Source organism: Caloenas nicobarica, chromosome 1 (genome assembly GCF_036013445.1).
Source record: "Caloenas nicobarica isolate bCalNic1 chromosome 1, bCalNic1.hap1, whole genome shotgun sequence".
Classification (NCBI taxonomy): domain Eukaryota; kingdom Metazoa; phylum Chordata; class Aves; order Columbiformes; family Columbidae; genus Caloenas; species Caloenas nicobarica.
This window is the reverse complement of record NC_088245.1, coordinates 95,282,680-95,295,298: the sequence shown is the minus strand read 5'-3', so window position 1 is coordinate 95,295,298 and position 12,619 is coordinate 95,282,680. Positions and strand designations below refer to the sequence as shown.

Here is a 12,619-nt window from a genome sequence, read left to right as displayed (position 1 = left end):
AAAAGGAACAAGACTAAAGCTTCTGTGGAATAAATTGTTAGCATGCATTGTTACTGAAAAAGTGTGTTGATGTTTAAGTGTTTGACTTCTGTGTTTCAGACTTCTTAAATTCAAGAATTTATCTCAAGCATTTCTTATTTTTTTCCTTAAGGTATGAATTCAAGTGCAATATACAAATAAAACGGTTTTTTACTGCATATGTCTGTGTACTTAATTCTGTAGAGCACATTATAAAATATAATACTAGAAAAATTCTGGATTCTGGGTAAGAGTATTTACAATCTACCAGGGAAATTTGTGCTTAGACTTTTGTCTAGGGTGTGTTCTGTTTATTTTAAGTTACTGTGTGCAACCTTTCTTGAAATAATTATTTAGAGGTTCTAGCACAGTAACAGGAAACTTAGCCTCTTCTGATTCTGAAGTAAAAACCTGAAAAATAGAATTTCATTTTGGAAAGGTGTCATTTTAGAGGTTGATACAATGTTAGGCAAGCCTTCAGGAAAAGTAATCAACAAAATAATGGAAAATATGTTAATGAAGTAATTCTTCAAGGTAGAATTTACATATTGTGCTTGAAAAAACATTTAATGCAAAGTTCTATTGTCAGTGTTCGTCACTGTTATGTTCCTATCTGGTTTAATGAGACAAAGCCCAATGCTGCTCTTTCTCAAATCCTAACACTTTGAAAATATTCTCTCTGACAGGCCAGTTGGAATGCCAAAAATGGAAAAAGTTTACCTACATAACCCTAGCTCAGAAGAAACAATTACATTAGTATCGATATCTGCTACAACATCACATTTTCATGCATCATTTTTTCAAAACCGGGTAAGTTATTCTGTTTTCTCAAAAATCAGCTTTTTTGTTCCTCCTCCTCACCCCGAATGGGAGCTTGTTAAATGAGCTGCTGCAGTTCTTGATCTTATACCAGTTACCAAGCAAATTTGAACTGAGCACAGAAACACATATAAACTCTCCTAGAACAGAAGGAATAAAATACTGCATAGGAGTTCCAACTATGCTGGAAGTGTATACTGTAACTGCTGGCTTAACAGCAGATCTCCTTTGTTGCTGAAGTGACTAAATGTACATTGTCTTAGAACACATACAGGAACAAGCTGTTCTTCTAATTTTTCTGAAAATTGTAATTCCGGTGAAGTGGTATTAGTGTGAAGCAGTCACTCCAATGCACTTACAACTACTGCAATCAAGTTACAGGAACTTGCAAGTTAACCCTGCTGACACCATGCTTTTTAACTCTTAACGACGTTACTGTTAGATATAGTCCTCTAGTTTCAGTTTTGTTTGAAGGGCCTGTGGCTTAGCAGAGACCATGTAAACACTAAAGACTTTAGAAAACCTGTCTATAAGCAACGTTTCTCACTTAGGTAAGTCTTGTAGTAATTGACTTTCTCCAGTGAGAACTCTTGAGTTCAGAATTCAACATAAAAATCCAATTAAATGTCATTCTGCACTGCATAATAGTTGTAAAATACTGGCGCTTTTTTTTTTTGTCTACAACTTCCACTCTTTTTTTTTTTCTTTCAAATCTGCAGTAGAGTTTCTAATTTCAGTTTTCCATAACGAACAGATGGAGATTTTCTCTAGCACAAAGACTACTGTTCATCTGCGGGGTGGAATGTCTTCACTAAACAGTTTTGCTTATTCCTCTGCTTGCTTGCTTTTATTTTTTCCAGAAAATTCTTCCAGGAGGGAATACGTCCTTTGATGTAGTTTTCCTCGCAAGAGTAGTGGGAAATGTAGAGAACACTTTATTTATTAACACTTCTAATCATGGGGTATTTACTTATCAGGTAAGAGAATTATATTCTTTCAGAAGAAGTTGTGGAGTGGGAATCAACTAGAGCAGTATCTATTATGGCATGCTTAGCTATCCAAGGATATTTGCACAATAGGCTTTTTTTTATCAGCCCAGTTGACATTTTCATCCTTGATGCTTGTTGTAACATGGAGGTATCTCATTGTAAATATCTGTAGGGCAGTACTGTAAGCCAGATCAATGAATTTATGTAGGGTTTAAAATCCTCCCAACAACTTTGGTGTGTGTGTTGTTTTAGTGGCTCGTTGTAGCGATCTAGCTCATTCTTTAGCTCTGTACTCATCTGATCCAGTGACAGGACAATGTTATTCATTAAGCTGGCAAAAAATTGCTCACTTGAGATTCAGAAAGATAAACCAGACAGATGAGAGAATCTGAAAAATGAGAGAAATGCTCTTATTGAAAGAAAATTACTTTTACCATGGCAATGTTTTGAAAACAACAACAAAAATGCTTCCCATATGGATAGTCTGTTCCATAATGGTATGATTAAAGGATATTTCACATCTTTTTAACCTTTAGCTGGTATCTAGTGTTTCAGAGTATCAGAAAAAGATGGTATTTTGACTTCCTGTGTTCTAAATATGTCAGTGTAAGTAAGTAGTAGCTATGAGAAATACCCTTTACCAGCAAACTAAACCAGTTTCTTTATTTCTGTGCTTTAGCATGGTGCTGGTTTTAAGTGTTCATTTAGAAGCATACTTTAAAATTGGTTGAAAAGAGTACTTGGCAGATTACTGAAATTGGCACACACATGTTGGGCTCTGCAACAGCTATGTGCAGCTACTTAAGCTTGTTTTTCTTTTTCTGAACTAGGTGTTTGGCATTGGAGTACCGAACCCCTATAGATTGCGCCCATTTATTGGGGCACGAGTTCCTGTAAATAGCAGTTTTTCTCCTATAATAAATATACATAACCCTCACAGTGAACCTTTGCAGGTGAGCCTAAGAGAAAACCGCTAAATGCTCATTTATGTTTATGATATTAAACTGAAATTTTGTTTATTTTAGTACTTCTTAAAATCCTGTTTGGATTTTAAAAGCTATTTGAGGCCAAGTCCTTCACGTTATATAAATGTTTTTGTGTCTAAATGCAAGTCAGTTGTTTTAGAAATTGTAGATTATGCTCACAGATCTCTTCATTTGCTAAGCTGAGGTTTTACTGTGAAATTTCCGTTTATAAAATGGTCTTAATTACTGCAAAATAAATAATTAAACTTCACTGCTAATTAGGAAAAATACTGAAGAAAACAAAGTTGAGTAGATCTTGTACTTTTAATCCAGGCATGCTTCTTAGCTTCCTTCTGCTTGTTACGCACGGCATAAGTTGTCTTTATGTGTATCCTAGTGCGTAACGCTGACAAACATTCTTATATTAAGGCAGTGTTGATGTCTATACCTAACCAAACAAGTAAGTGAATAGTCCACTGATAAATGTGATTTGATTCGGTTAAGTGATCAACAGACAGTGAAATGCTACAGAAAACAAAGTGTTAGCAGTAGCAAGTGGCTATATCTTCATTAAAAGTGAATTTATAAGATACTCCAATGGTCAAATAGTCGATAACCCATGCCATTGCACATTAGAATACCTGATAATTAAAACAGGATCCCTTTAAAGTTGAGTGCTAACATCTTCCTGTTATCCACCTCAGGTGGTAGAAATGTATTCCAGTGGAGGTGATCTACATCTAGAGCTTCCAACAGGACAGCAAGGAGGTACAAGGAAACTATGGGTGAGTAGTTGTCTCTTGCAGCTTTCATTGTACCTGTTTAGGGAGGTTTTATTTTGATATGATTTTAGTTTTGGTTTTTTTACCAACTTTTGTTTCTTGTCATGTAGTCATTAAAAATACCCCATAAAAATTGAAACGATAACAGGGTCTGTTAATTGTATGGTAATAGGAATTGAAGGAAAAGTGTAATTACAAGAAGTTATGTGCATTGAGCTGTGCTTTTTTGAAATGAGAGGAACAAGATGATTCCCAGTACAATGAATTGCACCTGCTTGAGTGTTCAGGACAATGTAGTCCTCCGTTGGCATGTGAGCTGGATCTAACCCACTGGAAAAATATATGGATTTTTTTTTTTTTTTTTTTTTAAACTGAAGAAGTCCTTCCTGCAAATCGTTATGAATACGTACATGGCTTGAAAAGGCAGCTGAATGAACTCAGGGAAGAAGAATCTATTAAGGACTACTAAATAAATCAACAGTATGTCTAGCTGCAGTAAATCCCTAGATCCATGAGTCGAGAGTGGCTGGAAACTGTTATGGAAAATATTCCTACATGCGTGCCCTGCAGTTGCTCTTTACTCTTGATGTTTGTTGCTGGAGACAGGATAGTGGGTTGGATGGACTCATGGTCTGGCCCTTTAAATCTGTTTTGTTGTGTTATTCACTTAATGGAGTTTTGAAGTAACACATACTGATATCTTTAAGTGAAATACAGTTCAGGAGCATCCTGAAGGTAAAGTATTGGCTCTGTGCTCTATATCATGCTCTTGGTAATGTCCAGCTAGATACAAAACCTATTTTGCTCTCTAATTAGAATGGTTCCTTTTTGACGACTGTTATGGGAGAGACTTTGAAGTCATTGGGCTCCAAAACTTGTCTCTTCCTCAAGTGTATCATTATAGTCACTTGCAGTTACATCTGCTGTAGTAAGTAAAGCCGGGATATTTCCAAATGAGCTAAGGAGGATGATCACAGACCTTAATTCCTGTCTTTTCTGGAGAATGGCACTATCTTTTACTTTTAGATACAAAAGTTGCAAACAAGTGAGTGTGAATACAGATCACAAGCATTTTAAAAAATGCAGTGGGAAGACTAAACACGTGCTGAGGGTTAGATGTAAACATTAAAATGGATTTGAAAACACAAAGTCCCTAATGTTTTGACACCATTTTAGTCAAATGGCATTGCTTCTAAAGATAGCCCATTACTTGTTGTAGAAAGAACTCAAGGGGAATGTTGAATTCTGTAGCCATTAGTAGGTAGGTAACAGACATGTCAGAGCCACAAACAGAAGAAGAGAAAGTTTTTAAATGTCTGTTTTATTTCTAGTTCTGTTTCTCAAGCATGTAGCTTTTCAGCTTCTTTAGGCCAGGTTGCCAATTAAAGCAATGATGACTTCCATGTGAAAGCTTCCAGTGTATTGTGTGGAAAGGCAGTTAGGCTAATACTAGTCAGCAGCAATCCTCTTCTTTTTCATATCAGCCACTGGTATTTTGAAACAATAAGGCAACTAGAAGAAATTAAACCAGTAGGAGGAAACATCCAGATCTGTAATTGTGTTGGTGATGTCCAGAGCTGCGCTGCAGTTAGAAAAAGCTGCAGAAGAGAAGAAATTATTTGAAATACGGTGATAATACTTTGACATAAGGATGTGCATCTTTGTCTAAAATTGTTTCGATGCCAAATGTTTAGAGTGTTGGTTGAAGGAGTCTGCATACGCAGGAGTGATTTTGTAATCACTGTTCAGAGTAGCTTCAGGGATCTGACAAACCTTGGATCCATGGTTACACATATGGAAGAGTCAAATCACATCCTCTGAAACATTAATGAACTGCTGCATTACTTAGGTCTGTGAATAAGTGTGAAAACAGAAGATGAAAGCTTCATCATTTAGGGATTCACCAAGTGGTAGCAGTTGCAACTAGTTACTTCAACAGTTTTCAAAGAATACATCTGCAGTCATTGTGCCGTGGAAAATATGGCTTGACCTCCAGAATGGATTGGTATGAGTTTGTACTACAGAAAGCACAGAAGAGATGTGTAAGACAATCAGCCCCTATATGGATTATGTCCTGTCCAGTTTCCTTCACCAAAAACACAAAAGAAAGAATCTGTCAATTGAAACAATTGATGGACTTCCAAATCAAATTTGTTACTTATGATAAGATTTTTTTTTATCAATTGATGCAAGGACTACTCATCAAAAATTCATACTTTCTACCATATTTATTTGCATTTAAAGTGGAACAAGCTCCAAATTTCAAATCAAGGTTTTCATCTTCTATTTAGGAAAAAAAGAATTTAAAAAGGAAGATAAATCCAGTTCTGCAGCCCTTCTGTAATGTGATGGGGGAGAATATGCAATGTTAGTATGTCAGCTCTCGTTCTGAAGCTAGTCTTGGGCTGCAGCTGCGTCCAGCAAATACAGAAAAGGTTGTCTTTGAAACCCTGAATACAGATTGGAACTGATGGAATAGGCTTTGTACAGAAACTTGTTTGGTGACTTACAAAGCTGTACCTCCACAAACTTCTGTCTCCTTGCAGTTCTGCACTGTTTCAATTTGTGTTCAGCACCAAAACTGAATGCCTTATGTATGGTTTGGAGAAAAAAAACGATCATTATATATAAAAGCAATGTCTGATGTTACTGCACTCAATATTTTTATGAATAATTTTGTTTATTGGTAGATTCTGGCAATTTAGTCTACTGTCTTCTTACCACAATTTTAATACATAAAACTTAATCAAATGGGACATGAAAGTCCTCTTACACGTACCTATTTTTAATCAGTGTCATATTAGATGATTACAACTATCCTTACTAAATTTAATGGTAATTTTAATAACATGCAGCCTATCTCTTATTGCAATGGCAGCTTTTTCTCTTAATACATTTATACTCAGTGCTTCTATTGTATTTTTTTGATGTGGCAGCTTTTTTTGTGATTACTGCACTCTCATAGATGTGCTTTGATTATTTATCAGGAAATACCTCCCTATGAAACAAAAGGAGTGATGAGAGCCAGCTTTTCTTCAAGAGAAGCAGATAATCATACAGCCTTCATTAGAATAAAAACAAATGCCTCAGACAATACAGAATTTATCATTCTCCCTGTTGAAGTAGAAGTTACAACAGGTTTGTAGAAAAGTGGTGGTGTGGTTTTTTCATTGATTGCTGTTGGTTTTGTTGTTTATTCAGCTTAATTAACTTTAATATATTAGAAAATGGTAACTTCTTTTTTTTTCTTAAAGCACCAGGAATCTATTCATCAACAGAAATGCTAGATTTTGGTACACTACGAACACAAGGTAAATTATACTTAAGGTCTCAAAGTGTACTTAGTAAGGTGGGGAAGGGAAAGGCCAGTTCTCTGGGTTGCTTGTGGAATGATGCTTTTTAAAAGCCAGGGTTTCAAAAGCAGGATTACAGTGTGTACAATGGTGCATAAATGTATTCACCTGCAAATACACCTGAGATGTGTACCAGCAAACAATACCCTGCACATCCAGTTAAAAGTCCAGAAATAACATTAGTCTTACACAGTTGCGCATGGCTTAGTCTGAAAGCCATTGCCAGTTTACTTAATTTGTGAACCTGTTTTGAAAGATCGCTTTACATCTGCGGAAGTTTAAACAATTTTCAGACACAGGGAATAGTGAGAGTGTGCAAATCAAATTTGTTACTTATGGTAAGATTTTTTTTTTAAAGTGCCAGTTACACATTTGTGCCTAACATTTTACATTTTAAATTAATATTGTTTAGTGAAATTTAAAAAAACCCCATATATATGGCAGAAAGTAGTAAAATAGAAGGCATCTTTTGAAACTGTGGAGGGGACTCCTTAGTGAAGAACAACAGTGTATATCTTCTCTGAACTAAAAAAGGTAGCTTCTAAAGTCCTTTTCCACACAACTTACTTAACATGTAAAAATGTTTAAATAAGATGAGTTTTTGCTGAGTATTGATGCATCTGGCAAAATCATTCATAGTAGGATTTTTAGCCTGTTCGCTTCTTAATGTGTTAGAAATACGAGCAGTTAGCTGAAGCATGTGATACCTACTTAAAAATGCAGGTTTTAAGTGTGTCATATTATTGGGACTAGCCGTTTTTGACTGGCTGGACTGTCATGTTAGTGTAACTTTTAAACACTAAACAACAGTGGATTTGTATGAGAAACCAGCTAGTGCAGATGACTTTGTATAAGGTTCTTCTGTTAAAATGGCCTAATAGCCAGGTATGTTTTTTGTTCTTTAACAGATCTGCCAAAAATTTTAAATCTGCATTTATTAAATTCAGGAACAAAAGATGTGCCAATTACAGTAAGTTTTATTTCCTTTCAATTTGAAACTTTCTACTTGGATTTACTTTCATAAAAATTGATCATTCACAGGTTCACTGCACAGTGTTCAGAATTAGAAGCCAGGTGATGTGTAACTTAAAACCTAACTTAATAGTAAAGCAACTAATCTATACGCATGGTAAAATTAATTTGCTTCATCGCCTTCTTTGAATGGCTGTTTCAGCATTTATAGCCTGGAAGCTTTTATACTTGTGAACAGTAACTCCCGTTCAGTGAACAAGAGATTAATGCAGAATCTGCCGGGATTCTTTGTCCTCATCACACACTCCATGAGAGCGTATAAAGTGGTTGCCCAACATAATCTTTTAAGATGAGCAAAGAGGAGCTTTGAAGAGCATACTGTAAAATGACCCTTGTTTTCTTGAGGTTATCTGCTTTGTAGCTTGAAACAAGAAAAAAGCCCGCAAACACGCCAGAGCCCTTTCCAGTAAGATCACTGCAGCTGCACATGAAGTTCAGCTAGCTTCAGAATTTTGGGATTTTCTACCCTTTATTTTTATTACAGAATTTTGGCTCTAGCATGGTAGTCCACCTTTATTCGTTCATACCTTTTCCCTGTGTAATCTTTCTCACTGCCCACTATTTTTCTCACTTCTTCCTTCTCTCCTTCTTGTCTTCCTTGTTTTCCAGATTTAGTTGTATAGCTAGCTATGCCTTGTCCCAGTGCACTTCAAAAAGTGTCAAAGTGTTGAAAAGAAACCAGAGAAGCCAGAAGAATGACTGAAAGATTGGCAGAGGGGTCTTACTGAGCTCTTGAAGGGCATTTCTGTGGTTTTTGGAGAATATAAGTGTAACTGTAGGGAGTAGTTTAATAGTAGAGGTCTAACAAAAACTTAAAATAGGGTGCTGGAAACTGAGGCTAGATGAATTTAAGCTAGAAACAGAACATATTTTTAGTAATAACTTTCCACTGTGATAACAGTCCATTGCAATGCTTGCTAAGTTGTTCACTAATAATTTTCTAGTTGAGAGAAACTTGCAGTATAGTGCAAACAGAATTTAATTCAACAAAGTCCTAATGTTTATTGCGTTCATGAGGTCAGATGATACTATAAGGTCTATTGTGGCCTTGTAAGCTGTGAACCAGCTTTCATGGAGGGTTTTTATTTTAAAAAACACCTGTATATTATTTTTTACAATCAGAGGGTTGGTAAATTTATTACTGCTGTTGGATGTCATGTCCATCTTCTTAGATTTGCCAGGTTTTTGGCATAGGGACAGGTTTTTGTGTGTTTGCGGTTTGGTTTTTTGTTTGTTTTTAAGTGTGCAATGTACTTCTTGAGTACAATGCGAATAGTTATATATTCAAACCATCAGTATCACTTCTAATGTCTGATAATGTACTACATGATTCAAATTCCTCCATTTAAAAAAAAATACTCTTTTAAGCTATTGTATTTGGACTGTAGACCATCAGCTGTGGTCTAGTGGAAGGCTATCATTTGATAGCCATTATACATGCCATGACAGAACTTTACCAGATGAATTATTCTCTTACGGTGTATCAAAGCAGTAAATTTGGTGTTCTTAAAGCTTTTGGGACTCACTGTTGCAATGATAAAGTTGCCACGTAGGTCTGGATATGATGTATTTTTCAGTGTGTCACATATGGCACGTGAAGTCAGTTGTTCTCATTAAGGCACAGCTTTGTTGGGAAGTTTGTAGCATTTGAAGCACTGTGTGAATTTCTGCTGCTGTGCCAGTCAGAGAATTTCGAAGTGTTAAGCAAGAGTAAAGAATTTTTGGAAGGAACCTGGTGAATACCTTACTTTTAGGAAAGCTCAAGAAATGGATTTCTGACCCTTTAGAGCAAGAGTTTAAAAGCAGTGAGACAGAGCTCTGTGACAAATTTCATCTTAATGTCAGAAGAAAAGGCCAAGGCTATATTTAGCATATATTTAAGCTGGGTGCTGGAGGAACTAAATATCTTCAGGTCATCTGTGTATGAGAGGCTGCTAATGCTGTTGCCAGAGTTGTAGTTGTTCTGCCTTTTAGTACTTAGTCATGCTGTGGTCCAACAAATTGGTTGAGGAAAATAAGAACCAGTCACTTGACTTTCTTTTTTGAGTTCTAAAACTCTTTATAAAAACTTTCTGAATTACATTTTCTAGGGTTTTCTCTATTATTAGGGAGAATCATGTTTATTTCATAACGGAATGAACTGTTGTCATGCTGCAACAATTAAGCCATGCTGTCAAAAATCTAGTAAATGTAGATTGCTGAACGCCTTCTTTAGAATGAAAATTTTGTGTTTCCCTAACGCAGTTTAAGTCCATCTGATTGCTAAAAGCAGTTTGAGCTCCTGATCATGTTTGATGCATAAAGAACCAGGAACTTCAGGACAGCTGTATATTGAACCTGAGTTCTATCAGTTTGAAAATAAAAGTGTTTGCATAAAAAAGTATTTACTTGCTTCTGTCAAAATTTCACATGCTTCAGAGTAGATTTTTTTTTTTCTCTTATCAACCTGCAAGAAGTAGTTTACTTCTGAGTTATGTTTTCAGTCTGCATGTTTGAATATATCTCAAAGTTATCAAGGGAATGTTCCTTTAAAGGATTAAAAAAGTAGTTTATTCCATGGTTATTCTGGATGGTGTTTTATGGTGAAAGTGGACTTCAATTAGTTGTGTCCCTGTTTAAACTGAAGGTCAAGTTATTACTGACAAAATAATTGTGTATGTAAAAGGGAATAAAACAGTACAGAGGTGGTTCTGATACTCACTGAACCAGCCTTAGCCACGGGGCTTTTTCCTCTTGCAGCAGGGTAACTGTGTCTTTACTATCTGTAAGTAAAAGTCTAGAGCCTGCTCAGTCTTTAGAGCGATATGCTGGGTAGACAAGACAAAACTATATTTGGGAGCCTGCTAACAGGTAAACAGTGTGGATGAACATGTGCTAGTGTTTCAATCCATGCTCTTCTCCTCTTTAGTTTATTAGACTAGGTATAGTCTGAGAGTTGTTAAACCTTCAAAGTCTTTCCCAATAAGTGCTGCAGTAGCACAAAGCTTTATCCCGCCTCAGTGTTCTGTAGAACACTTAAAAATCCTGATTTTCTGCTCTTTTGCTAAATATTGAATGTATCTTCATACAGCAGGGTTAGAAGTCTTGACTGAGGCACTCCATGGGAGAGCTATGTGTTAATGAAGCATGTCTGGTTTTAATTCTTCTTCCCCACAGAATCATATAATTGTTTAGGTTAGAAAAGACCTTTAAGATCATCAGGTCCAACCATTAACCTGGCACTACCAAGTCCACCTCTAAACCTTGTCCCTAAGAGCCACATCTACATACACAGCTTTTAAACACCTCCAGGGATGGTGACTCCAGCACTTCCCTGGGCAGCCTGTTCCAATGCCTGAAAACCCTTTCTGTGAAGAAATTTTTCCTAATATCCAATCTACACCTCCCCTGGTGCAACTTGAGGCCATTTCTTCTCATCCTATCACTTGTTACCTGGGAGAAGAGACCAACCCCCTCCATGCTACAACCTCCTTTCAGGTAGTTGCAGACAGTGATCAGGTCTCCCCTCAGTCTCCTTTTCTCCAGGCTAAATAGCCCCAGTTCCCTCAGCTGCTCCTCATCAGACTTGTGCTCCAGACTCCTCACCAGCTTCGTTGCCCTTCTCTGCACTTTGTCTAGCACTTCAATGTCTTTCTGGTAGTGAGGGGCCCAAAACTGAACACAGGGTTTGAGGTGCAGCCTCACCAGTGCTGAGTGCAGGGGCACGATCACTTCTCTCGTCCTGCCGACCACACTATTCCTGATAGAAGCCAGGATGCTGTTGGCCTTTTTGGCCACCTGGGCACACTGCTGGCTCATATTCAGATGGCTGTAGGTTGCTGTCAGGACATTTTCTGAGAAAAATTGGTGGTATTAGATCCTTGGTGGAACTTGTGTGCATGTTTTGTCATGACCTGTCCATATTTGTTGATCCTTGACGCACATCTCAGGACAAGTTTTGCCTGGGCTTTACTTGAAATAGGTTAAAATTTGAGAAAAGTAAAGTTGAAAGGATTCTTAAGGATGTTGGTTTTTCCTTTAGTTGTCTTAATTCTCTATTTCTTTTATAACATGTAAGCAAGCAACAGATGAGAAATGTTTATGATGTAGTTAAGAAATTTTCAACAAAACAGTGCTCAATTACTTCATTAAATAAAGTCTTCAGTTGTAGACATTTTGAGTAAATACATCTAGGTTTGTTACACTTGTGTTTTAAGAGATGCTCGTCTGAAACCTGCCATTTTTCTCGCAACAGGCTGTCCTTTTGAATATCTCTGATTTGTTTTACTAAATGAAATCAGCAGTAATTAAAAAACCCAGCCTTTTCCATGAAAAGAGCTACTAGAAATGGTTGTGCTTTCTGCCATGCCAGAGCTCTGAACCTGATTACAGCTTTGGTTTTGTCTGCCTTAAGAGGTTTTTTTTAAAGGCACCTCAGGATCTCAGTTTTGTAGTATGGATTTCATTGGAAGAAAATTGTGATAATTATGAATTTACTTGGGAGGAGAAGTAGCAAATATCTGCACCACGTGTATGCTGGTGGTTGACAAAGGTCAGTATTATAAATCCAAAACACAAAAACTTAAGTTCACGGATTATTCATTAGCTGTAGGAGCAGCACTGCTTCTTTCCTCTAAAGATCACGTGGCCTGCAGAACTTAATTATGTATGCATGGTTTTAT

The 12,619-nt window shown here is 36.6% G+C and overlaps 1 protein-coding gene across 1 annotated transcript in view; it reads left to right on the top strand.

Moving 5' to 3' along the window:
* Positions 1 to 12,619, top strand: part of TMEM131 (transmembrane protein 131) — a 103,129-nt gene that overhangs the window by 50,992 nt on the left and 39,518 nt on the right. Inside the window, exons 5-11 of the mRNA XM_065633348.1 lie at positions 705 to 828; positions 1,698 to 1,814; positions 2,657 to 2,779; positions 3,496 to 3,576; positions 6,561 to 6,711; positions 6,828 to 6,884; positions 7,835 to 7,896. Of these exons, the coding sequence (XP_065489420.1) occupies positions 705 to 828; positions 1,698 to 1,814; positions 2,657 to 2,779; positions 3,496 to 3,576; positions 6,561 to 6,711; positions 6,828 to 6,884; positions 7,835 to 7,896 (715 nt within the window). The remainder of the gene's footprint in view (positions 1 to 704; positions 829 to 1,697; positions 1,815 to 2,656; positions 2,780 to 3,495; positions 3,577 to 6,560; positions 6,712 to 6,827; positions 6,885 to 7,834; positions 7,897 to 12,619) is intronic.